A 27,004-nucleotide genomic window follows, 5' to 3' on the forward strand; every position below is an offset into this window, starting at 1 on the left:
AAGTTAAACTCTATAATAATATATTTAAAATAGCGCGCGATATATATTCTCTTTATTTCTAATATCGATACTTACTAGAATTAACGCACTTTTTAATAAAATAAGCTTTAATTAAAATTAAGAATAATTTAATATTTATAGATATTTATATAAATCCTTTAATTCTTTTATATATATCTATTAATTTATCTTTTTATAATAATTAAAGTAGAAGAGATTAAGTCTAATAATTTATTATAATAAATATTAAATACTAATAATAATAGCGATATTAAAAAATCTCGATATAAATTAATTAAACGATAATTAAGCTTTTAATTAAAATAAAAAACGAAAAATAAGTTTAGTTAAAATAAAAATATTAAGAGATCGCGATAGCGAATAAATATATTTATATTTAAGAAGAAACTAATTAAGAAAGTAAAGAAAGCTAATATCTTAGCTATTAATTACGCTATAATTATTAAAAAGCGTAAAGTTAAATATATTAATATATTATTATTATAATAGAAGTAAGCTTTTAAGTAAATTAGATAAAATATAATAAATAAGCGATAAGTAACTTCTAATTCTAATTATCGTTTTAATAAATTTATATTTTAATAATATTATATAAAGAAAGTATACGAGCGTAATTACGAAGAAGTCTAAAGTTTCGTTTATTACGCGAATTATTATATATATAAATAAAGATAAAAGCTCGAATTAGAAGAAAATAAATAATATCGAAATTAAATAAAATATAAGTATTAAGAATAATTTTATTATACGCGCTAATAATTAAATAAATCTTATCTTTTAAGCTACTTAAGAGTATAATATAGAACTTAATAATAAGCGCTATTATAGTTTAGATATAATAATATTAACGCGCTAGCTAATAAGTATTAAACTATTATAAAAATCTTAAAATATTAAATATAATTATATTTAAAGAATAGAATTATAGATCTTTATTTATATATAATTAATCTAATATATAATAATAAAAAGTTTATTATAAAAGCTACGCTATCTAAATCGATATTCTAATCTTAATTATTACTATCGCTATTATACGAGTAATATAAAACTATCTTTTATTTAAATATATTTAATTCTTAATTCTAATTATTATTATAGATATCGTTAATCTATTCTAGAATTATTAAATATACTTTTATATACTTTCTATATTTAATCTTTTTTTTATATATCGCGAGAAGATAGCTTAAAGAAATATAACTTATTATATTAAGCTATAATACTTTCGAGAGAATATTAAGAAATATATTAACTTTTCTAGACTAGCGATTTAGTAAGAAGGCTATAATTATAATATATATAATTTTATACTAGATAGCGATATTGAAAATACGTAATAGATGTATAAAATTATCGTTAACGACTTTAATTACGAAGTGCTAACGGATTTTATATAACTAATATTAGAGAAAGATAAATTTTTCTTATTATTAGTAGATATAGCTCGCTTTCTTTTATATATATAGAGTAATAAAATATAATCGCATTTAATTCTATATCTTATTAATTTAGCGTAGTCGTTAATTAGAATAATAATTAGAATAGCTACTTCTAAATATAGAAATCTTAATTAAAATATCTTATATATATATTATACTATAATATAATATTATAGATATACTATATCGTAGAATATACCGCTAAGATTTTATATTATACTAGATATAGAATTATATAAATCTTAATAATCTATATTATATTAGAGTATAATATAATAGATTAATATCCCATATCATATTATATCTTTTCGACTAGTATATATATTATTATATATTTTAACTCTAGTATATACTCTATTTTTTATAATTAATTTATTTTAAATAGATATCTAATATAATAAGATAAGCTATTCTATAAGAAACGTCTTTTCTATAGATAATATATTTATATAATTAAAAATACTTCTCTATATTAGAGATAACTTTTAGAATAATAATCTAAGAGTACTATTTATATCTCTATCTACTTTATCTTTATAAAATAAATACTATAACTTTAAATAGAAGACTCGCTCTTATAATTTCTTAATATTAATTTTAATTAGAATATTAATTTAATAGTATATTAATATATTATAATAACTAGATGAGAGAATAATATAATATTAATAGATTTTTAATAATTAATTATAATATAGAATAGAATAGATAGATAGAGTATATATAATATTTACTTTTATTTTTATCTTCGTAATCTATCTATATAACTCTTTAAGTCTCGCTATTATTTTATAACTTAAATTAAAAAAGATATATAAAGCTAATTATAACCTCTATCTTTTTTTAAATTAACTATTCTAAATTCGAAAATAAAATCTATTATTATAGACTATCGCTCGCTTAGCCTTAATTAACTTATTATATATTCTTTATTTTATACTATATATTAATAGAGATATATATAAAAATAATATAATAATATTTAATAATATATCTTTTAAAATTATATCTTAATAATATATTTTATTTAATATTATATTAATATACTATTTAGCTAGAGATATTATTATATAAAATACGAGTAAAGATCTATAAATTAAATTCATAATCATTTTTTTAATTAGGGCTATCGAGTAAATAGGTGAGCGATCTTTGATAAGCGAACTTTGGTGGGCTATTCGGCTGTCGAGCGAACTTTAATAAGCGATATTTAAATTCCTTGCGCTTTAATAATTATAAGATCAAATTTTAAAATTTTTTTATTATTAAAAAGCGCAAGTTTTAAGCTATAATTTAAAAAAAAATCTTAAAATTTTAATAGAAAATAGTAAAGTTATTAAAGGGTTAAAAGTAGAGAGAGAGATTTTTAATAGTTACGAATACTAATTTATTTACTTACGATATCTAATTAAAAAGCGTAAATCTAACGAATTTATAATTGACTATATATATAAATTTAAGATTTTCTAATTTAGTCTTATCTTCTTCTTTTATATATATTAATAATACTAATAAGCTTCGAAAGTAACTCGAGAAGTCTAATAGATTTAAGATAGATTTCGAATAGATATACTCGACTAATCTTTCTTATACGAATCGTCTACTTTTCGCCTTATATATAGATAGACTCTCTAAGATATATCTATATATATATTAATTATAAATATTTATTATTTTAGCGTACTTAGTTTTATTTTATTAAAAAATAAGACTTAAAGCTTATTTTTAAATAATTTAAAAATATATTTTAAAAATATAATAATCGAACGATACTCTATATATATATAACGCTAAGTTGAAAATAAGTAGGGGTTATTTTTAAAATATGTGGTTACCGAACTGGCCCTTAGTTATTAACGATAGGATCGAGAAGATCTTCTGATCTAGGGATATCCTAAGTGAGAAATCTTCTAGAATCTAAAAATACTCCTAGGATCTCTATAAAATACGATATTATTTTACACTATAGCTACTTATACCCTATGTCTTATCAATACGGGTCGAAATATTCTATGTGCATAATCCTGCCAAGACTCTCCAGAGATGATTAGTAAAACCCCCCTGCCGACCTTAAAGTATTCCCAAAGAATTTGACCAAAACCCAACCAAATCCCAAGATATGCTCATTCGCGCAACTGATTCTCCGGTATGGGCGCAAATCAGTCATCAGATGCGGGCGGTAGCAGTCAATCTGGGGGCTGTGGGCGGGGAGCCGCTGGTGGGGTGAAAGCTTGCTACTATGAACTTCTTGGGATCGATCGTCAAGCTTCTGAGGATGAGTAAGTGCAGAAGAATTTGAAGACCAGTCTTCAAGCTGACATGCCGACAAGGATCAAGAAAGCGTACCGCAAAAAGGCCTTGGAGCTCCATCCAGATCGCAACTATGGGAACGTCGAGGCAACCACAAAACAGTTCGCAGATGTGCAGTCAGCCTATGAGGTTCTATCAGACCCGCAAGAAAGGGCGTGGTACGACTCACATCGAGATGCAATATTGCGTAACGAAGACGAGGTATCCGGGGAGCGTTATGAATACAATGTCCGGATCACAACAGCCGATGATATACTTGGGATGTTCACAAATTTTCGTGGGAAATTAGATTTCACAGACTCAGATACGGGTTTCTACACTGCCCTCAGACGGGCTTTTGATACTCTTGCAAGGGAGGAGGAGCTGGCCTGTGAATGGGAGGGGCTTGATCCTATCACATATCCTTCCTTCGGCCACGCAGACGACGTCTACGATGACGTTGTCAGGCCATTCTATGTTGCATGGAACGATTTTGCGACTAAAAAGAGCTTCTCTTGGGAGGACGTCTATCGTTACTCCGAAGCCCCAGATCGACGGGTAAGACGGATGATGGAAAAAGAAAACAAGCGCTTTCGAGAGGAAGGTATTCGAAATTTCAACGACGCGGTTCGATCACTCGTAGCGTTCGTGAAAAAGCGTGACCCCAGATTCAGGTCCAATACACAAAGTGAAGCCGGAAGGCAGAAGTTGTTGAGGGACACTGCTGTCGCTCAAGCAGCTAGATCAAGGGCAGCTAATCAAGCAAAATACGCGCAACAGGAACCCATGCCAGGATGGATGAAATCCAGCGAGTCTCAAGAGCCCGAGGATTCTGTCGAGTCTGATGAGGCCGCCGAGGAGCAATTTGAGTGCGTGGTGTGCAAGAAGAGCTTCAAGAGTGAGAAACAGTACGAAGCTCACGAGAAAAGCAGAAAGCACGTCAGGGCCGTGCAGCATCTCAGAAGGCAGATGCAGCAGGAAGGTAGGGATCTTCACCTCGAGGAGCTAGATGAGACGAGTACACAACAGCCAGACGCCAGTAATGTCATGGAGTCTGAAGAGGCTGATGTGGTGCCTGATGCGGAGGCCGCGGTCGAGCAGAGGGATGACCTTAATCTCTTGGATGGGCAATCCGACCAGCAGTCCGACGTAGAAAGGCTGGACGGTTCCAAAGCAAGCCCTCGAAAGTCTCCCGATGACATCTCAGGTCTAATCGCAGTCGACGACCCGCCGGGAAGCTCTTCAGATGACGAGTACACAACACGTGAAAGATTAGAGAAGCGTATTCTCGGTGGTCCAGAGGAGGCAATTCACGAAGACATCGATCATTTATCCGAAACCCTGGCTTCGAAGTCGCTGAACCAAGACAGTGATGCGAGTGCGCAGCCGAGGATAGGCAAGGCTAAGGAGAAGCGAGCTAAGAAAGCTGCTCAGAAGTCGACAGCAAATGCAGGACCCGAAGCAGGTTTCAAGTGTGCCTCCTGTCAAGCTGGGTTCCCCTCAAAGACAAGGCTGTTCAATCACATTAAAGACCTTGGTCACGCACAGCCTGTTTCTAAGCCTGTAAAGGGAGGGAAGGGAAAGAAGCGATGAATCCGAGGCGCAGAAAGGCAGCATTTGACAGGGGGAGACTATTATGTGAGAGAAACGCAGCTTGTTCGTTCTAATTGAGCCTTTGCATAGCGGTGGCGTTGGATTAAAGAGACTAGATACCCCCACAGCTTCGCACGCTGATTGAGAGCATTACACTGCATACCAATGATAATCCAGAGTTTTTCCCGGCGCATCATATGAACTAGCAGAAATCGCACTTGTTCTCCTAACTCTACCCCTGAGGCTACTTGAACTCATTGTTGTCAAGCAACCATAAATCGAATATCAGAAAACCAGAACGCTGTACTTACCTATCTACTTCAGGCCCTTGTCATGTTAATTTAAGCGTCAAATGCCGCTATGTGGCCCCCATCAACTACCTTAGTCAAAGAATGTGTTAGGTTGAGAGTAATCGGCACTGCGGATTACTTTTTAAGCAATTAATCAAAAATGTGACATTTACCTACTACCAAATCTTGAAATCATAGCCGCTTTCTACACTTCACACTTCACACTTCACGCTCCTACCAGATGCAGCCTGGCAAACTAGGTAGGAAACGTCATCCGAGAGTGGCCGTGAAGGGTAGCTTTTGGCTCGCGTCATCCGCGAAGAAACAATTTCGCTCCCTGACGACTGAGAGAGGAGAGTCCGATACTCATCACTGTCCATTATTATCTGCTCTATCTCGCTCCAAGTAGAGGTGATTCTTTCTTCAATTCCTTGAGCTGTAAAAGCTCAGGCGTATGACCGTGCCTCTAATGGGCATCTCTCTATCCTGCCGGCTTCGCACGTTGTGCAAGGTACTCCAGCGACGCCCGGAACAGAGGGCTAGCCAGCCTCAGCTAAACGATGCACATGCAGATACAGATACAGTAATCCGTATACACCAGTGGGAACACACCCGACGAGCTGCGAAAATAGTGAACTTAGCCCAAACCTGACCTGCTAGTCTTTACCACTTGCGCTACGGGCTGCACAAGACCTCTGTTATTGTTCAAAGCACCGAGTGCTGTGCCGGTACTCCAGCCCATCCTCTCCAGCATCGTCCTCCCTCTGTTTTCCTGGCCGATTTCGGGAGCCGCGGCCCCAACGACCTCACCGTCTCGGTAGGAAACACTAGCACTGGCAGCTCCACCACGGCGGCCCCTGCCTGCCAGCGCACCCTTCTTTCTTGCTCCGTCCATGCGCGGAAAGAAGCGCCCCGAAGACAGTACAGATTCCGCGGCCTTCAAAGTCTCGTCATTGTACTGGATCGTTCGAGAAGTCCTGTAGAGAACAGGAAATCGAGATTTACCACCGCCGATCGATTTGGACTTTAATTTGAAGGCATTGGCAATCTCATGCACCATTTTGCGATCTCCCTGAGCCATTGGTGGAAGCGGTAGACTGGATCTCTTTCAAAATTGATGATAGGCGGTGAAGCTGAAGAGACGTACCTTTCCATTGATGATTGAAGGAAATCCCTAATCTCCTTCTTCACCTCGGTCATTGATATACCCTCAGAGTACTTGGCCCTCAAATCAATTTTGTTTTTCTTGCCCAAGAGTCCTTGCGCCCGAAGCTCTTCACGCTCCTGCTTCCGCAACTTCTTTTTAGTCCGATCCTTCTCCCAAGCTGTTTGTATCGACTGCTCAAGCTCTGAGTCAGACAGCTCCATGGAAAGCTTTCCGCGCCGACCCTTAGGTCTTTTGCGCAGGCTTGGCCTCTGTTGATCCATGACATCAAAGCCATTATAAGGATCTTGGTCAAGAATATCAGCGAATGCTGTTGCAGAAGGGAAAGTAGACCGAGACCGCTTTGTTCTCTTCGACTTGGAAGGCGCTCGATGAGTCACTGCTCGTTCCCACAGCCCGTCGAGTTGTAATTCCTCTTCGCTGTCTGTCCCAACATCACCTTCGTGGCAAAATATCAGATCATTAGGTCCCAGCCCGAGCTCCTCTTGCTCTGACAATAACGGTGCTGTTTGCGCGTCCGTCATTCTTTCCTTCCTCCTATTTTCAAGATCCTTTTCGTCTTCTTGGTCATCCAAATCCTCCTGCAAGTCTTGTGCCACTTGCTCGTCTAAAGTGAGACTTGCATCGGACACATCGCTACCGTTAAGCAGGCGATCCAACTCTGCCTTGTCCTCGAATTCTGCAATCAATGCTTCGGCGCCAGGAATGTTGAGTGAGCTAATAGGAAACCAGCGAGCGCCATCAACAGTGTACCCTGCCCGGATTACGAGGTATTGCACTCCAGACGGTCTCTCACGCTTCGAAAGAACCTGCTCTATGCTATCTGGAGTCTCATTCGATGTGCTCAACTCATCGAAATCGTCTAAGTCTGCGCTGTCCCATTCCTCGGTGTTCGCCAAGGTCTTCCTTTCCACGCGCCCCGTTGTGAGAGATTCCACTTCGTCCTGCAATACGGCAGTATAAGGACCACCAAGATCGCGTTGGTTGAGCATGGGACTCTCAACAAAAGCCTCCAAATCACCTCCGTCGCGTAGATTTGCTACGTAATCATCTAATATCCCTTCGTCTTTTCTTTCTTTCCTTGAGTGTCTCCCGCGTCTTCCTCGCCCAGATTTGATCGCAGTAACCCCCGAATTGCCATCGAGATGACCTGATGCCCTCTCAGATTCGGACAGTGAGAAGGTTGGTGGTGTCTGTTTCGGAGCGCTTTGGGTTCTTTCAGTTCTAACGTTTATGGGGTCGTCTACCACGGTGGCCATGAAGCTACGGTGTCCAGAGGGGCTTGACATATCTTGGATTCCCTGTCCGTTCAAGCGTCTCGATCGGGCGTCTGAGGTATGCTTCTGGTCGTCTTTCTTGCATGAGTGCCGTCTACCAGCAAAGATAATAATTTCCCCACTCGAATCGGAGCCCGAAGGGGATGACGAACGTCTTATTATGGGTGGCCCGAGACCTGTATGCACCGGCTCATCTGCGCCTTTAAGATCGGTGAAGAAGACTTCCTTGCTCGCTTCCGCATTTTTAAGACCCAGTTGAACGCTGCTTCGCTTGGACATCGAGTCGATCCCGTCTGACTTGGCCTGAGCGGCGGTGGCAGATTTCAGGTCTCTCAATGTCATTTTTGACATTTGTCCGTCAGGCGCCACAACGTATGTTGTGGATTGGTTCTCGGAAGCCTTGGCAGGTGCTCTGCTCGTTTCTTGAAAGGAGCTCTCTGTGACTTCACCACTGTTTTTGCTTTTCTGGATAACAGGATTCAGGTCCTCGACAGTAGAAGTGCCTGCACTGATGAAGGGAACGCGAGAATGCCGGAGTTTCAAATCTGAATTCCACGAATGATGACGTTCTGTGTTACGAGCTTCTTCACTCAAAGAAAAATGTGATTGAGTGAATCCTTGCCTTACATGTAAGCCGCAAGGTTCCTCTTAAAGCATGAGATTTTTTCACTGACCATTGCTTTGCTTTGTATCAAGGTCACTGTTATTCGTAGAGGCCCCGAAGGAAGCACGTAAACCACCGCGAGCACCTGCTTTGTTTGGTGAAGGCCCACCTCCACCCTTGCCTCGCACGCCCCCTCTACCCCTTCCCATCATCGAATGACAGAACAAGTGAATGAATGGATGAATGGATCAAACACAAGACACTCACTCACACAGATAGAACGGAAAAGGTTGATTCTCTTGTGGCACGATTTACGTGCGTCGCACCTGTGGTCTGTTTGTAGGCAGCCCTATCTAATCTTAGCGTTCGGGAACTTATCCAGGTAACCTGACCGGCGTGACCGCCTGCTAAGTACTAAGTGACGGTGGCCTAGTGCGAAACAGCAACTTGTGACACTATGTGATCTCTCTTTTAACTCTACATCGAGTCGGCCCCAAAGATCTTCTTGCCCAGTGTCTGGACTGGAAGCATATGGGCATTCGGGACTTCACGTATATCTATCTACATACTCATCGTTTTCTTAAGAGTTTGAAAGTGCTGACACTTGGACCGCAGTAGATGATACCAAGCCGTTGGAGTGACTGGCTCATTGACGACGCATCATGCAGCAAAGACAGACACATGTAAAGCGTCCACAACCGTATCACAGAACAGCCTGAGATCTTTACCATCTTTTCATGAAGCCAAAACCCTATTCCCTACCATCTATCTCATCTGTCAGATACGACCGCTGCGCTGTGACGCATCGCTCCCGTCCTGCTTGTAAGAAACAAGTGTCTGTTTTTGCAAGGGTCTTATTAGAAGAAGGGGGGTTCTCATTCATCAGCTAGCCCACTACTCAGCTTTTCCTTCAACCAACGATGTCAAGCGTGGACTTTGGCCGCTACAAGCGGATTGTGCAGGCTTTCTGGGACCCCGAGCCAAAGAACGATAATGCTTCAGTATCTTGCATATGGTGCTTGGGCAGAGAATACGTAACTCGGTATACGCCGAACGGATCACGGGGTCCAGAATCTGAAGCTAAAAGGAAAGAGCCAGCTCTCGATGGCCAGGACTGTCATCAAGATGCAAAGAGGGTCAAGCTCGCAGCGACAGACCGGACCTCAGCGGGAGAGCCCGAGGCACAGTCGCATGATAGCGAAGCAGACAGAGGGTGGCCTTCGGAGTTCCTGGATGACTGCGAGTCGCGGCTTTGGTTTACCTACCGCTCCAGTTTTACTGCAATTAAGAAATCATCCGACGCCTCAATGACTCTCTCGGTACGCTTGCGCAGCCTGGGGGATCAAGGAGGCTTCACGTCTGACACAGGCTGGGGGTGCATGATACGGTCTGGACAAAGTCTTCTTGCGAACGCTTTGGTTATGGTGCGCCTGGGAAGAGGTAAGCGTTGTGGCTCGTGACATCCACCAGATTTAACTGATAGAGAATCAGACTGGCGACGAGGAAGGAGGCAAGACGAAGAGCGACAACTTCTCTCTTTATTTTCTGATGATCCTAACGCTCCTTTTTCGATACATCGGTTTGTTGAACACGGTGCTTCGGCTTGTGGGAAGCATCCCGGGGAGTGGTTCGGACCATCTGCCACCGCAAGATGTATACAGTAAGTCTTGTGAATGCCGCTCCTGCAATGCTCGGTGCTGACAATTTGCAGAGCGTTGTCACATGAGTATCAAGGTACAGGACTGAAAGTTTACGTGAACGGTGATGGTGCGGACGTCTATGAGGACAGCTTCTTCAAGCTTGCCAAAGCGAGTGACGGCACCTTCAATCCAACGCTCATCTTGGTAGGAATCAGGCTGGGCATAGATCGAGTGACACCAGCTTACTGGGAAGCACTGAAAGCGTCGCTACAGCTGCCTCAGTCTGTGGGGATAGCAGGTGGTCGTCCTTCGTCCTCGCACTACTTCTTTGGCATTCAGGGAGATCAATTTTTCTACCTAGATCCTCATGTCACGCGTCCCGCCTTGCCTTTCCACAAAAATGCCACAGACTTCACCGAAGAAGAGATAGACTCCTGCCACACTCGAAGACTTCGCAGACTTCCTCTCAAGGATATGGATCCAAGTATGCTTATTGCGTTCCTTATCAAAGATGAAGAGGACTGGAAGAGTTGGCGGAGGGCTATTGGCACCGCGTCAGGGAAACCAGTTGTCCATGTAGCTGACGAAGAACCGTCGTTGCATGGGCATGGTGCAGTGAGGAAGAGTGCAGTAGATGATGTGGAGACTCTGGACGATGAGGATGAAGGGGATGATGGCGAGATGGTTGAGCGTCCCCAGGATTAAGTAGACGTACGTTGTAGTATGAATAGTGTTTGCCACTCCTGAAATTCAAGAATGTCAAAGAAAATTCAACTTTGATCGACCGGGGAATGATAGTATTCGAAGCGGTTTCCGTCAGAAGAGAGGGAGTTGCCTTGGGTGCAACCACCAAGGACCGGACATGTGCTGTCTTGGTTTAGTCACTAGTACAGCAAGGTCAAGCCGCAATGAGCGCTGCTCGCAAGGTTGCCCTCATGCGCCTGTTAAGAGATCACAAGCCTTGCAAAGAGTGAAGAAGCGAGCATCAAAATGTGAGATTCCACATTCAATAGATCAGAAAGGGTCACAGCGGATAGAGATATGGTTTGGCAGGAGAATTCATCGTTTGCTCTTGGTCATCGTATTGTACAGCCAAGTCTCAACCCCTATGCAGACAGAGCAAACCTTTGGCTCCGGATCAAGCCATCCCGTATCACATTATGAAAAGAACCCGAAGAACACCGAGAAAGGACGCGCCTCCTGCTCAACCCCTTAGATATCGCATGCCAAAGCTCCGACCACGGTGGAGAAGCCTATTTGGTGGAAGACGAGTACTTAGTGACGGCCTTTGTGCCTTCCGACACGGCGTGCTTGGCGAGTTCACCAGGGAGGATGAGTCGGACGCTGCAGGAGAGTAAGCGGCCAAGGCAGGCAATGACTTCTAGACTTGACTTACGATGTCTGAATCTCACGGGAGGAAATGGTGGACTTCTTGTTGTATGCAGCTAGCTTGGATGCTTCGGTAGCGACGCGCTCGAAGATATCTGTAGATCAGAATTAGATGTGTCATTGAGGACCGAAACCTTGGATCCTTACCGTTGACGAAGGAGTTGAGGATAGACATGGCACGGTTTGAGATACCGGTATCTGGGTGGACTTGCTTCAATACTAAAAAAAGACGCGTCAGTAATGTTCGAGCAATAGATGAGAATGAAAAGTGAATCCGCTAGGTCCAACCAACACAGTGGGGGGCGACAATGTAATCGAGTAGACACGATCAGGAAGCAGGGAAGAGTGAGATATTCGTACCTTTGTAGATGTAGGAAGAGTAGGTCTCCTTTCTTGTCTTGTTGCGCTTCTTCTTGTCACCTGTAGGCGCCGCGGTCTTCTTGCCAGCCTCCTTCTTCTCGGCAGGTGCTTTTCCGCCAGCAGGTGCCTTTCCGCCGGTGGAGGGCTTCTTTTCAGCAGCCTTGGGAGGCATATTTGATAAATTAGAGATTTGGACTGGGAAGGAGAATGGGTTTGAAGAGTGATGTATGAGTTTGGCTGATATGGGTGCGCAAGATAATTTCGTTGTTGGATGAGATTGATGAGAGAAGATGAAGAAGTTACGGGGCTGCGAGCGAACTTATACTCGCTGGCGGCAGTCGTGATTTGCTTGGCGCGTCCTCCAAACAATAACTAGTCGAAAAGGCTAACCGAGACCATAACATTTTGCGCCTGTAACTCTGTAAGGTACTTACTTTAGGCTTCCCCTAGTAAACTTCCCCGCCCTAGTGATATGATTTTTACCATTCACCTACCAAACCCCCCCCCAAAACTTTGCGCATTTTTGGTTGGTTTTCTTACATGACTCAGCAAACATTACTTGCCCGTCACATCAACCCACTTGCGCTGCTACTACTTAATCCCCATCCGCCTCACAACCTCCTTCTTTCACTCAACCATCCACACGTTACATATCGAACTTACGCCTGCATCCATCACCAACACCAACTCAACCCAAACATCACCCACCTTCAACTCTCGCTCTCAAGAATCCATCAAAATGACTGGAGGTAAATCTGGAGGCAAGGCCAGCGGCAGCAAGACCGCCCAATCGTGAGCCTCATCCTTCTCCTGTCTTGTTGTGGTCATCGGACGCGTCTTCCATTTCGAGTAGACTTCATGCGCAACCCAATATATGCTCCACACACTCAAAGGATACTGGACTGCAGCTAACGTACATATCTTGCAGTCGCTCATCCAAAGCTGGTCTCGCATTCCCAGTCGGCCGTGTTCACCGCCTGTTGAGGAAAGGCAACTACGCCCAGCGTGTTGGTGCTGGTATGAATGCAAATTGTCGCGTTGGACGCGTCTTTCTTATTCTAACATGGTCTTTCAGGTGCACCCGTCTATCTCGCCGCGGTCCTAGAGTACCTAGCTGCTGAGATCCTCGAACTGGCTGGAAACGCCGCCCGCGACAACAAGAAGACCCGTATCATCCCCCGTCATCTCCAGCTCGCCATTCGCAATGACGAGGAATTGAACAAGCTTCTCGGCCACGTCACCATCGCCCAGGGCGGTGTGCTTCCCAACATTCACCAGAGTAAGCTGCCTTGATCCGCTCCCCCGTAATCACACTGACATGACTTCCTTTCTTCCAGATCTCCTCCCCAAGAAGACGACTAAGGGTGGGAAGACGGCTTCTCAAGAGCTGTAGGGTGGTCTCATTGCTTTGGCGCGCAGGTTCATGGTTTCTTTTACTTGCTTCACGTGATAATGGGGTTCGGGGAAGCCAGGTCAATGGCATCGTGGTGCGTTAGGGATGTACATTATGTCCACGGCAGCGACATGATTCTAGACACCCGAGAATCAATCTGATCATACCCATCCAAAACACAACCAACCATTTTTGACGCTTTTCATCATAATTACCGCCTGTCTTGCTCTCAGAACAAGGGCCAAACCAAAATAACACTGTTTCTATTTTTCAAGAGTTCGCAATGCAGCTGCGTTGATTTGTCTTTCGAAACAACTTTACTGCCCAGTTCGTCACCTGGTGTTCGAACTCTCCATGCATCCTCTACACATGCGGAAGTGAAGGCCGAAGACCTTGAAATACAAGATGCGACGGATTTAAAGAAGGCTGGAACATTATTACGGAGACATCGACGAGCCTTTATGCTCTATTTCTCAAAGCCTCAATAAGTTTTTGAAACCTAAAAACCTCCAGTCGCCTCGAAGACACGGAAATGATGAATACTGCTTCCCACGATGAGGTTGTCGCGAGAAGCCCATGGTCACCTCGGCCTACCTATCGGGCCTGGAGTGGATTTCCTACAGAGTCATATGAGGAGGAGCTACGTGATGTGAGCCAGCGATCCGCAAGGCAGTGCTTTTCATGTACATACGGTCTAGGATTGGTGGTGGAATGTTTCTCTCGTATTTTGAACCTGTAGGAATCGTAAGTATCTGTTCTAGATACTGTAAAGAAAAAGGACAACATACCGCCGGGAGCTGTAGGGGGTCTATACGGGTCGGGGTGCTTCCATTTCTCCAGCAATGCCTCTGCCTCCTGAAACAGTACCTAATTTTACCGTCAGTGATATGTGTCTTGGAGATAGCACTGAAATTCCTCTTGCGACTTACTCGCTGCTGACGCGGCTCTCGCACATCTCTATTGGCATCAAAAAGAGATCGGATGTATTGCGCCTGACCGCGCCAGATGTAACGATGGACGGCCCAATCGAGAGCGAGCTTGAGGCTTCGCCGATATAGCGAGCTGGAGCTTAGTGTCAGCCCAGGGCAAGAGAAAGAAGCACAGGGAGGTCCTTAACATACGTGACTGCTTGCTTGCTCGTCATAATGCTTGGGATGAGGCTTGGTGCTCTGCCATCCAAGGACTTCAGTGGAATCCTGACTCAGGATGTCAACGACTCACTTGCATCCGATAGGGTTTTCCGGTCCGCGCGAAGTCCGCCTAATAGTATACGTCAACTGGAAGTACTGGCAGGGTGTTGGTGCGGTACTCGTAGAAAAGAATGAGCGTTTTGCCAAGGCTTGGCACAACCCTAAAATCTCCGCTTCCCGTCATAAGCTCGCTCCCTCGAAGCTCCCTAAACGACATCGCGTACATACAACGGTCATGAGCCATTGAGCGCCAACATTTCTTTGAAGTCCCCAAGTCATATCCTTTCTTTGGCGGCCCTCCCGTTTCGCGTTCGTCCTACGGGACCCTCTTGTCGCAACATGGCGAGTCGGCAATGTTGGAGGGGGTCGATTTCGTCCACACCATTACGGCGAGGGCCGTTGCTTTCGCGCAGCAGTGCAAGAGCTCCCATCGGTACCCGAGTCTTGCCCTCCCGTGCTTGCAATTATCATGTGCAGCCTCGACTTGAGCTTGCCTTGGCCTCCGTAAGGGAAATTAGGTAAACTTTAGCAATGGTAGACTTTGTGGTGGTGCTCACAAGATGTCAGACCCAGTATGCAGAAGCAAAGAAAGCATGTCCCTTTGACACAGATCCGGCTTTATGGTGCGTCTACTGGAACCCGGTGCTTAGGGATACTCTGACGCTTTGCTAGCGGATAAAGTCGTCAAGGTTCCGGAGATGGCAGAATCTATATCGGAAGGCACTCTCAAGCAATGGTCAAAACGTTGGTCTATTGAATTATTCAGAGTTGAGCAACGGAACGCTAAGTACCGTGCAGAGATTGGAGACTATGTGGAGCAGGACGAAGAAATCGCAACAATCGAAACGGATAAGGTACACGTTGTTCACCTAGGCTGCGCGCTGTCCCTTCACTGACACATCATCACGATTAGATTGATGTTGCCGTAAATGCGCCCGAGCCAGGTACCATCAAGGAGTTCCTTGCGAATGAGGAAGACACAGTCACAGTGGGGCAAGATCTTCTAAAATTGGAGCTTGGGGGGCCTCCGAAGGGTGGTGAGAAGCAACAAGGAAGCCAGAAACCGAAATCGCCAGCGCCTGACGAGCAGTCAACTTCATCTGATCCTGAGCCACAGAAAGATAAAGGGAAATCAGAGCAAGAGTCGCCGCCTCCTCCGCCCTCTCCTGAGAAGGAGTCAGAACCATCGAAGCAGGAGAGCAAGCCTAGTCCGCCCCCAAAGGAACCCTCCAAGCACAAAGAGCCGTCACCCAAGCCTCAGGAGTCGAAGAAGCCAGAGCCTAAGTCAAAGGATACGGCACCCTTGGGTAATCGGGAAGAACGTCGGGTAAGCTTCGCCATGGTCAGACAAAAGCAGAACCGACTAACCATACGTGAAGGTAAAAATGAACCGCATGCGCTTGCGCATCTCCGAGCGTTTAAAACAATCTCAGAATACCGCAGCTTCTCTGACAACGTTCAATGAAGTAGACATGTCCAACCTTATGCAGTTCCGAAAACTATACAAGGATGAAGTGCTTAAGAAGACGGGTGTCAAGCTTGGCTTCATGAGCGCTTTCTCCCGTGCCTGCATTCTGGCGATGAGAGATATTCCCGCCGTTAATGCCTCCATCGAGGGCCCAGGTGGAGGTGACACGATAGTCTACAGGGATTACGTTGACATCAGTGTGGCCGTAGCTACTGAAAAGGGTCTGGTAACTCCTGTGGTGCGTAATACGGAGACGCTGGACTTGGTTGGCATTGAAAAGGAAATTGCCGAGCTGGGAAAGAAGGTATGAACCAGGAGCTTGCTCGTAGAGATGGTTGTTGTTGATGACAATATCCAGGCCCGTGATAACAAGTTGACCATCGAGGATATGGCTGGGGGAACGTTTACCATAAGCAATGTGAGTAACTGACGCGAGGAAATTCTTCGCTTATTTCTGAATCGAGTCCAGGGAGGTGTCTTCGGCTCGTTGATGGGAACACCAATCATCAACTTACCGCAGACTGGTACAGTGCATCAAGTTACTTGGTCGTTTGATTGACTAATAGTGACTCAGCGGTTCTCGGTTTGCACGCCATAAAGGAGAAGCCAGTTGCGGTTGATGGCAAGGTGGAGATTCGCCCAGTTCGTACTCTCCTTGCCCGCTTCAGCGACATTCGACTGACCCAGTACCAGATGATGTATCTCGCGCTTACGTACGATCACCGACTGCTGGATGGCAGAGAAGCGGTCGTCTTTCTTGTCAAGGTAAGCTATTGATATCCACGCTGAGACAGGAAGCTGACAGCTCAAAGGTGAAAGAATACATAGAGGACCCAAGAAGGATGCTGCTGGGTTAGACCAGATTACCAGTGATCAAGCGTCGATATTTCGTACAGCTTCGGGTTTGCAACAATCTGTATATAAAAGCCTCAATCACTCTCGATCCTCAAATCAGTAAGAAGATCCGTGACAGACTGCGAATGGATTTGAACACACCAAGCATCTGCTCAACACAATTTTCTCTCGTGTGGTTACCCATGCTAACTACCCTACCAAGCCGCTAGTGCGATGCAGGAGCCCCTTGGATGAGGGGTGTTAGACCCTTACACTCCCCTACGAAAGCCATTTAAATAAGAAACTTATATATTGAAATTTATATAATTAATAAAGGCAGCTACTACGCGTATAGTCTCTATTTAATAAATATATAGCCTCTATTTAATAGACGTATAGCCTCTATCTACTAGGCGTATAGCCTCTCTAATCGAGTTAGCGGCCGCGCGGAAGCTAACGAATATTAATCGAAAATAGTAAAGAACCCGTAGAAGCTAACGGACACTAATCGAAAATGATAAAGAACTCGTATCTAGTCTCTTCGAGATTCTTTAATGATAGTAGAGTAAGCCTTCCTATATCTCTCCCTATAGATTTATAATATCGAACGATTTCAATTCATCGATTAGTAAGATCTTTAAATAATTCTATTAAAAGTAGAATATTAGATATATTAGAAATAATTGAAAGACTAAAAAGACTAATTATTAATTTATGAAATATATAAATATTTATATATATAAAATAGGTAATTAATAGTAACTAGTAATTACTAGCTCTAATAATACGCGATATATATATAATAATCGAAGGGGCTAATATTATAATACTCTCCGATAGTCTTAGAAGCTAGATTTCTTAAATCTTAATATATTAAATCTTATATATATTAGTTTTTAAATTTACGCTTTATATTCGAGATTAATTATTTACCCGATCTCGTTAAATCTATAAAAAACCTCGATAAGAAAAATAGAAAGAGTGCCGAGGCTTTTAAATACCCGTTTCGAGACCTCGAAATAATATAAGAGTTTTTAATATTTTACTCGTATTGCTTCGAAACCTCGAAATAATCTAAGAGTTTTGAAGTTTTATCTATATTATTTCGAGACCTCGGAATAATATAAGAATTTTTAATTTACTTATATTATTTCGAGATCTCGAAATAATATAAGAATTTTAATTAGTTCGGGTTCTCGTATAATATAAGAATTTTTAATTTACTCGTATTATCTCGAGATCTCGAATAAAATAAGAATTTTAGTTCGATATTTTTTATATAAAAATTAAATAACGATAGCCCTCTCGTCGATGAATATAGGTAAAAAAATAGGCTATCGCTATAAGATATATCTATTTATAAACGATTATCGAAGATTTAATTTAATATCTCTTAGAAAGTATAAGAATATTCGATACTATTCTATTCGCTTTCGAGCTTATAATCTATTAAAAGTAGAATACTAGATATATTAGAAATTGATTAAAAGACTAAAAAGACTAATTATTAATTTATAAGATATACGGATATTTATATATATAAAATAGATAATTAATAGTAGCTAATAATTACTAGCTTTAATAATACGCGATATATATACGATAGTCGAAGGGGCTAGTATTATAATAAATTTCTCTATAGCGATAGCTAATTAACTAACTACTCTCTCTACTTACTATAAAAAATATATCTATTATATTTAAATATTTACTATCTATCGACTAGCTAATCTTTCTATATTTAAAACGTATTAAATATAATCTTATTATTCTATATATAGGCCTATATAATATTACCTCGCTATTCTTATATAGTATTATCTTATTATTCTTCTCTTATAATCTATTTAATTTATCTATCTTATCGCTTTTCTTATATAATATCTAATCGTTAAGATAATTACTATAGTAATTATAAGTTTCTTCGCTATAACGCTTATAGTATAGAGATAAATATAAATATACGCTCTAATTTTTATCTATTAAGCGAGAAATATAGATAAATAATAAAATAAGTATTAATTCTATTACTATATTCTATTATAAAAATAATTTAACTCGAAAAAGTTAGATATAAATTTTTTACTATTTTTAATTAATATTAATTAATTTTTATATAATTATTAATTTAATTAAAAGAATTATATATTTAATAGATAAAAACTATATATCTATTAAGTAGAGATTATATATTTAATAATTATCTATTTTTATATTCTCTTTAATTGTTATAATTTTAATTATAATTTAAGAAAAATAAGTAAATTAATAAATAATAATATATTTAGAAATATAAATTTTATTATAGAAGATTATTATAAAGTAGTTTATTAATTAAATTAGATATTATTATAAAAGTATAAAAGTATAATTATAAATCTCTCTTTATATATATAAAGCGAGAGTTATTATTTATTTACCCGTTATTTAATTTCTATATTTATCTTAATTATAAATTTACTCTTTATAAAAAAGATATAAAATAAATTTTATTAATTCTTAAAATCTTAATTTTACGAGTTTTTAATTATTTTACTTTAATATTATTATTATAATTTATCTTATATAAAGTTATAATCTAATTTAATTAAAGTCTTATATAAATAGATAAATACTCTATAAGTTAACTTATCTATTCTATTATTCTATATTTAAAATCTTTTATAATTATAATAATATTTTTATTAATCGAAGTTTATAAAAAAGAGCTAGATTTTTATAAATATAAAGATTTTTATATAAAATTAGAATTTATAAATATAAATAAAATAAAACGCTTTATTTAAAGTGATTAATTTTAATTATATTTCGATATTTATATCTAGATATTACTATAATAAAAAGTCGTAAAATATATAGATATATCTTATAAATAAAGGTTATAATTTATTATAATTAAGAAGTATATACTTATTAGAAAATAATTAAAATCTAATAAGTTTTTAACTCTATTCTCTAATAAATTAAATTAAAATTAAATAAATTATTATACTTATATAATATATAAATAAAGATTTATAAATTAAATTTATAGAGTTAAATTTTAGCTTTAACTCTAAATTAAATTAAATTTTAATCGCTTATTATATATTTTTAATTTATTTTTATTATTATAAAATTAATTTAATTTATATAATATTAGTATATATAAAAGAATAAGATAGAGCTAAGCTTAAAAATCTTGAATTTATATATATATTTAATTATAAATTTAAGTTCTATACGCTTTTTTATTAAATAGATTAAGTTAGTCTAATAGTCTTTCCGCGTCTCTCTTATTAAAAATTTATATATAGAAATTTTATACTTTAAAGTACTTAGCTTACGATATATATAAATACTTTATAATTCCTTAAGTTATAGAGCTCGCTTTACGCTTTCTAACGCTATAAAAACTATAAAGTCTAATCTACTATTAATAAATTAAATAAATATTTAAATATAATAGTTATAATAGTTATATTAGACGCGTTCGAAATTAAATAATAATATATCTCAATCTAAGTGATTTTCGTACGTTTCCGCCGAGTTCGTATTATAAGTACGTTTGCGATTTAGTCTATTAGTGACTTTATTTATTTTATTCTTTTTTTAATTCTCTGTTTGTAACTTTAAAATTTAGTAACTTTAAAATTTTCGTATCTCTATATTCTAGTCTTTTTATATATATGTATTAATATATATTATTATTATATACGTTATTTACGCTATATTGGTTTTTCGTATTTTTTAAATTATTTATTCTTGTCATTTAGTTAGCGTTATATTTTTATTATGCTTTTATCGCCGTTTTTAGACTTTTTTTATTATTCTCTATTGATGACTAAAAAGATTATGTTTTATTACATTTAGTTCTATTTTTTATTCCTTTATATTTCTAATCTTGTTTCAATTTTTACTTTTTATAGTAATCCTTTTATTTATTTATATAATTATTCTTCTTTTATTATTCTATTAATTCTATTAATTTTATTAATATAAATATAATCGTCTTCGATACTTCTCGTCTAAAGATTATTTAATATTTTAAATATATATACTTCTTTTATTCGCCTTTTAAAGCTTCTATTAATACTTTTAAATTATTACTTAATAAATTTATTATTATTAATAATCGAGACTATAAGCGAGCTTAATAGCTATTTACTACTACTTATAAACGCGTTAAAAGACTCTTAAAGAGCTTAAACGAATATATTCTTTTCTATATACTTCTTTTAAGTTAGCGATAATATCTTTTAACTTAATAATACTATCTTCTAAGACGCGTCTTTCTTCTCTATTTATTCTTTATTACTCTATTTTAAAGTCTCTTAACGCGTATTAAATTCTAAATATCGTTAAGAAGAAGCTTTTAAAAATATAATAATTATATTAGACGCGTTCGGGATCGAATAATAATCCTTTCACCTATTTATATAACTATTCTTCTTTTATTATTTTATTAATTCTATTAATTTTACTAATATAAATATATTTATTCTCGATATTCTTATACTTAGTTAAATAAGAGAAGAATTTATAATAGACGAATATAAAGAATATTATAAAGATAATTATTAGTAGTAGTAATATAATAGATCTACTCTTTACGATCTTATATTAATTTACTTAGCTAATATAAGAGAAGTTAATATAATAGATAAATATGAAGGATATTACGAAGAAATTAAGCGGTAATAAGACTATTATCGTTAAGAATACGACTTAGCTCTTTAAGATTTTACGTTATATTAGTTATTTACTTAATTAATTACTTAGCTAGCTACTTAGTCTAATACTCTATAAGAGAAGAAGTAAGAGAAGAAATTATAATAGATAAATACGAAGAATACTATAGAGAAACTAAGTAGTAATAAGATTATTATCGTTAAGAATACGACTTAGCTCTTTAAGATCTTACGTTATATACTCTCTACGATTTCATATTAAATTATTACTTAGTAAGCGAAGAATACTACTATAATTTAATTTATTATTCTTACTATATTAAGAAGTAAGAGAAGAAACTATAATAGATAAATGCGGAGAATACTACGGAGAATACTATAAAGAATACTACGAAGATAGTTATTAGCAGTAGTAATATAATAGATCTACTCTCTACGATCTTATATTAATTTACTTAGTTAGTATAAGAGAAGTTAATATAGTAGACGAATATAAAGAATACTACGGAGAAACTAAGCGATAATAAGTCTATTATCGTTAAGAATACGACTTAGCTCTTTAAGATCTTATATTATATTAGTTATTTACTTAGTTAACTACTTAGCTAGTTACTTAATCTAATACTCTATAGAAGAAGAAGTAAGAGAAGAAACTATAATAGATAAATACGAAGAATACTACGGAGAAATTAAGCGGTAATAAGATTATTATTATTAAGAATACGACTTAGCTCTTTAAGATCCCACGTTATATACTCTCTACGATTTTATATTAAATTATTACTTAGTAAGCGAAGAATATTACTATAACTTAATCTATTATCTCTACTATATTAAGAAGTAAGAGAAGAAACTATAATAGATAAATACGAAGAATACTACGGAGAATACTATAGAGAATATTACGAAGATAGTTATTAATAGTAGTAATATAATAGATTTACTCTTCACGATCTTACATTAATTCACTTAGTTAATATAAGAGAAGTTAATATAATAGACGAATGCGAAGAATATTACGAAGAAATTAAGCGATAATAAGACTCTTAGTATTAAGAATATAGCTTAGCTCTTTAAGATTTCATATTATATACTCTTTATAATTTTATATTAAATTATTATTTAATAAGTCGAGAATACTATTATAACTTAATCTATTATTTCTATTATATTAATATAATATATTACTATAATAATATTATAAGAGAAGAATCTACTATAATAATTATAGTTAATTAAATCTCTATAGAAGAAATATTAAATAATATATATTTAAACGAATTAAAATCGTTCGATATTTATAACTATTTTACTATTCGAAAAATTTTACTATAATAGAAGATATTATGAAATTTACACTACTAATTAATATATTATCTTTATTTCTTTTCGATATTTTAATACTTCTTATTATAAGAATATAATCTTTCTCTATTTTTTATAGATAATTATTATAAATTAATTCTTTATACTTAATATACCTTTCTAATTAAATCTTAGCGCGCCTCTCTTCGTATATATATATTTATATTATATAGATTAAATTAATTTTATAATAGTAAAAGTAGATTAAAAACGTATAGTAAGCGATTAGAGTTCGATTTAACTTAGAACTAGAGCTAAAATTCGATTTAACTTAGAAAAATCTAACTTTATAAATTTAATTCATAGATCTTTACTTATATAAATATATATATATATAAAAAGACGTATTAAGATTTAATTAGAAAAATATAAAAAATATAAAGAATTAATTTATAATAATTATTTATAAAAAATAGAGAAAGATTATATTTTTATAGTAATAAATATTAAAATATTAAAAAGAAATAAAGATAATATATTAATTAATAATATAAATTTTATATTATCTCTTATTATAATAAAAAATTTTAAATAATAAAATAGCTATTAGAGTAAGATATTAAATAATATATATTTAAATTATTTCTTTTATAAAGATTTAATTAATTATAATTATTATAATAAATTTTTCTTTTATAATATTATTATAATAATATATTATATTAATATAATAGAAATAATAAATTAAGTTATAATAATATTCTTCGCTTATTAAATAATAATTTAATATAAAATTATAAAGAGTATATAATATAAGATCTTAAAGAGTTAAGTCGTATTCTTAATAATAGTAATCTTATTACTACTTAATTTCTTCGTAATATTCTCTATAATATTCTCTATAATATTCTCTATAATATTCTCTATAATATTCTTTATATTTATTTATTATAATTTCTTCTTTTACTTCTTTTTTTATAAAGTATTAAATTAAATAGCTAGCTAAGTAATTAACTAAGTAAATAATTAATATAATATAAAATCTTAAAGAGCTAAGCTATATTCTTAATAATAATAATTTTATTATTACTTAATTTCTTTATAATATTCTTTATAATATTCTTTATAATATTCTTTATAATATTCTTTATAATATTCTTTATATTTATCTATTATAATTTCTTCTCTTATTTCTTTTTTTATAAAGTATTAAATTAAGTAATTAGCTAAATAATTAATTAAGTAAATAACTAATATAATATAAAATCTTAAAAAATTATATTATATTTTTAATAATAATAATTTTATTATTATTTAATAATTTTATAATATTCTTTATATTTATCTATTATAACTTTTTTTTTATAAAGTATTAGATTAAGTAGCTAGATAGCTAAGTAATTAATTAAATAAATAATTAATATAATAAGTAAAGGCCTATGAATTAAATTTATAAAGTTGAATTTTTCTAAGTTAAATCGAAGTTTAACTCTAGTTCTAAGTTAAATCGAACTCTAATCGCTTACTATACGTTTTTAACTTATATATAAATATATATATACGAAGAGAGACGCGCTAAGATCTAATTAGAAAGATATATCGAGTTTAGAAAATTAATTCGTAATAATTATCTATAAAAAATAGAGAAAGATTATATTCTTATAATAAGAAGTATTAAAATATCGAAAAGAAATAAAGATAATATATTAATTAGTAATGTAAATTTCATATTATCTTCTATCGTAATAAGATCTTTCGAATAATAAAATAGCTATTAGAGTAAGATATCGAATAATTTCAATTCGTTTAAATATATATCGTTCGATATTTCTTTTATAGAGATCTAATTAGCTATAATCGTCGTAGTAGATTCTTCTCTTATAACGTTATTATAGTAATACGAGTAAAGGCCTATGAATTAAATTCATGGAGTTGGAATTTTCTAAGTTAAATCGAACTCTGATCGCTTGCTATACGTTTTTAACCTACTTTTATCACTATAAAATTGATTTAATCTATATAGTATATAGGTATATATGTGCGGAGAGAGGCGCGCTAAGGCCTAATTAGGAAGGTGTAATAATTGCCTATAAAAAACAGAGAAAGGCTATGTTCTTATGGCAAGAAGTATCGAAATACCGGAAAGAAATGAAGACAACGTGCCAATTAGTGGTGTGAATCCCACAATATCTCCTGCCGCAGTGAAATTTTTCGAATAATGAAATAGCTATAGACATCGGACGGTTTCAATTCGTCCAAATATGCATCGTTCCGGAGTGATAATTTGATGTGGAACCGTGGAGAGTATATGACGTGGGACCTTGGAGAGCTGTCTTGACGATGGTGGCCTTGTTGCCGCTTGGTTTCTCCGCAGTGTTCTCTATAGTGTTCTCCGCAGTGTTCTCCGCATTTGCCTGTTGTAGTTCCTCCTCTTACTCCTTAATGTAGTGGGGATGATAGGCTAAGTTGTAGTGGTGTTCTCCGCTTACTGAGTGATGATTTGATATGGAATCGTGGAGAGCATGTGACGTGGGATCTTGGAGAGCTGAGCCGTGTTCTTGACGATGGTGGCCTTATTGCCGCTTGATTTCTCCGTAGTGTTCTCCGCATTTGCCTGTTGTAGTTCCTTCTCTTACTCCTCCTCTTGTAGAGTATCAGACTGAGTGGCTAGCTGAGTGGCTGACTGAGTGGATAACTGATATGACGTGGGATCCGTGTTCTTGGTGCTGGGGGCCTTGTTGCCGCTTGGTTTCTCCGCAGTGTTCTCCATAGTGTTCTCCGCAGTGTTCTCCGCATTTGCCTGTTGTAGTTCCTCCTCTTACTCCTTAATGTAGTGGGGATGACAGGCTAAGTTGTAGTGGTTTTCTCCGCTTGCTGAGTGATGATTTGATGTGGAACCGTGGAGAGTATATGATGTGGGATCTTGGAGAGCTGAGCCGTGTTCTTGGTGCTGGGGGCCTTGTTGCCGCTTGGTTTCTCCGCAGTGTTCTCCATAGTGTTCTCCGCAGTGTTCTCCGCATTTGCCTGTTGTAGTTCCTCCTCTTACTCCTCCTCTTATAGAGTATCAGACTGAGTGGCTAGCTGAGTGGCTGACTAAGTGGATAACTAATATAACGTGGGATCTTGGAGAGCTGAGCCGTGTTCTTGGTGCTGAGGGCCTTGTTGCCGCTTGGTTTCTCCGCAGTGTTCTCCATAGTGTTCTCCGCAGTGTTCTCCGCATTTGCCTGTTGTAGTTCCTCCTCTTACTCCTCAATGTAGTGGGGATGACAGGCCAAGTTGCAGTGGTGTTCTCTGCTTGCTAAGTGATGATTTGATGTAAAACGGCCAAGTTGCAGTGGTGTTCTCCGCTTGCTGAGTGATGATTTGATTTGGAACCGTGGAGAGCATATAACGTGGGATCTTGGAGAGCTGAGCCGTGTTCTTGACGATGGTGGCCTTGTTGCCGCTTGGTTTCTCCGCAGTGTTCTCCGCATTTGCCTGTTGTAGTTCCTCCTCTTACTTCCTCCTAATTGGTAGAATTAATAGAATTGGTAGAATTGGTAGAATGGTGGAAGAAGAATGGTTACACAAATAGGTGGAAGGATTATTATTCGATCCCGGACGCGTTTGGTGTGACTATAATATTTGAATATTAGTTTAACCCATCTATCGCTGGCTTGAGAAGGAGTATATAGGGGAGGACGTATCCGTTCGGGCACCTTTTAAGGGCCTTTCAACGCTCTTTTTAAGGGCCTTCCAACGCGTTTATAAGCAGTAGTAGATAGCTATTAAGCTCGCTTACGGCCTCGATTATTAGTAATAGCGAATTCGTCGAGGAATAATCTAGGGGCGTTAGTAAGGGGCTCTAATTAGGCGAGGGGTATCGAAGACGATTATATTTATATTAGTGGAATTAATAGAATTAATAGAATTAATAGAATTAATAGAATAGTAAAAGAATAATAAATAGGATAAAAGGATTATTATTCGATCTCGAACGCGTCTAATGTAACTACTATAACTATTATATTTAAATATTTATTTAATTTACTAATAGTAGGTTAAACTTTATTATTTTTATAGCGTTAGAAAGCG

At 36.7% G+C, this 27,004-nt stretch overlaps 7 protein-coding genes across 7 annotated transcripts; 4 read left to right on the forward strand and 3 right to left on the reverse strand.

Annotated features, from left to right (window-relative positions):
* Positions 1-3,611: 3,611 nt before the first annotated feature.
* Positions 3,612-5,345, forward strand: HO173_001071 (uncharacterized protein; the record flags this gene model as incomplete). The annotated part of the gene is made up of 2 exons (XM_037303017.1): positions 3,612-3,742; positions 3,794-5,345. The coding sequence occupies 2 exons, from the start codon at positions 3,612-3,614 to the stop codon at positions 5,343-5,345; spliced, it is 1,683 nt and encodes a 560-aa protein (XP_037170524.1).
* A 927-nt stretch (positions 5,346-6,272) lies between these two features.
* HO173_001072 (uncharacterized protein) lies at positions 6,273-8,893 on the reverse strand (the record flags this gene model as incomplete). The annotated part of the gene is made up of 3 exons (XM_037303018.1): positions 6,273-6,732; positions 6,783-8,694; positions 8,752-8,893. The coding sequence occupies 3 exons, from the start codon at positions 8,891-8,893 to the stop codon at positions 6,273-6,275; spliced, it is 2,514 nt and encodes an 837-aa protein (XP_037170525.1).
* A 708-nt stretch (positions 8,894-9,601) lies between these two features.
* HO173_001073 (uncharacterized protein) lies at positions 9,602-11,026 on the forward strand (the record flags this gene model as incomplete). The annotated part of the gene is made up of 3 exons (XM_037303019.1): positions 9,602-10,121; positions 10,173-10,341; positions 10,393-11,026. 3 exons carry the CDS (start codon positions 9,602-9,604, stop codon positions 11,024-11,026), a joined length of 1,323 nt encoding a protein of 440 aa, XP_037170526.1.
* Positions 11,027-11,574: 548 nt separating this feature from the next.
* HO173_001074 (uncharacterized protein) lies at positions 11,575-12,242 on the reverse strand (the record flags this gene model as incomplete). Its single annotated transcript, XM_037303020.1, has 4 exons — positions 11,575-11,665; positions 11,718-11,805; positions 11,858-11,929; positions 12,071-12,242. 4 exons carry the CDS (start codon positions 12,240-12,242, stop codon positions 11,575-11,577), a joined length of 423 nt encoding a protein of 140 aa, XP_037170527.1.
* Positions 12,243-12,809: 567 nt separating this feature from the next.
* On the forward strand, positions 12,810-13,463 carry HO173_001075 (uncharacterized protein; the record flags this gene model as incomplete). Its single annotated transcript, XM_037303021.1, has 4 exons — positions 12,810-12,862; positions 12,999-13,087; positions 13,146-13,349; positions 13,408-13,463. The coding sequence occupies 4 exons, from the start codon at positions 12,810-12,812 to the stop codon at positions 13,461-13,463; spliced, it is 402 nt and encodes a 133-aa protein (XP_037170528.1).
* A 617-nt stretch (positions 13,464-14,080) lies between these two features.
* On the reverse strand, positions 14,081-14,607 carry HO173_001076 (uncharacterized protein; the record flags this gene model as incomplete). Its single annotated transcript, XM_037303022.1, has 5 exons — positions 14,081-14,103; positions 14,155-14,196; positions 14,252-14,330; positions 14,393-14,525; positions 14,585-14,607. The coding sequence occupies 5 exons, from the start codon at positions 14,605-14,607 to the stop codon at positions 14,081-14,083; spliced, it is 300 nt and encodes a 99-aa protein (XP_037170529.1).
* A 385-nt stretch (positions 14,608-14,992) lies between these two features.
* HO173_001077 (uncharacterized protein) lies at positions 14,993-16,978 on the forward strand (the record flags this gene model as incomplete). Its single annotated transcript, XM_037303023.1, has 9 exons — positions 14,993-15,171; positions 15,221-15,276; positions 15,326-15,507; positions 15,567-15,980; positions 16,033-16,425; positions 16,480-16,539; positions 16,591-16,645; positions 16,696-16,886; positions 16,934-16,978. The coding sequence occupies 9 exons, from the start codon at positions 14,993-14,995 to the stop codon at positions 16,976-16,978; spliced, it is 1,575 nt and encodes a 524-aa protein (XP_037170530.1).
* Between the last annotated feature and the right edge of the window lie 10,026 nt (positions 16,979-27,004).

The sequence above is a fragment of the Letharia columbiana genome (assembly GCF_014066305.1).
Source record: "Letharia columbiana isolate WasteWater2 chromosome Unknown Sc0000001_s0, whole genome shotgun sequence".
Lineage (NCBI taxonomy): Eukaryota > Fungi > Ascomycota > Lecanoromycetes > Lecanorales > Parmeliaceae > Letharia > Letharia columbiana.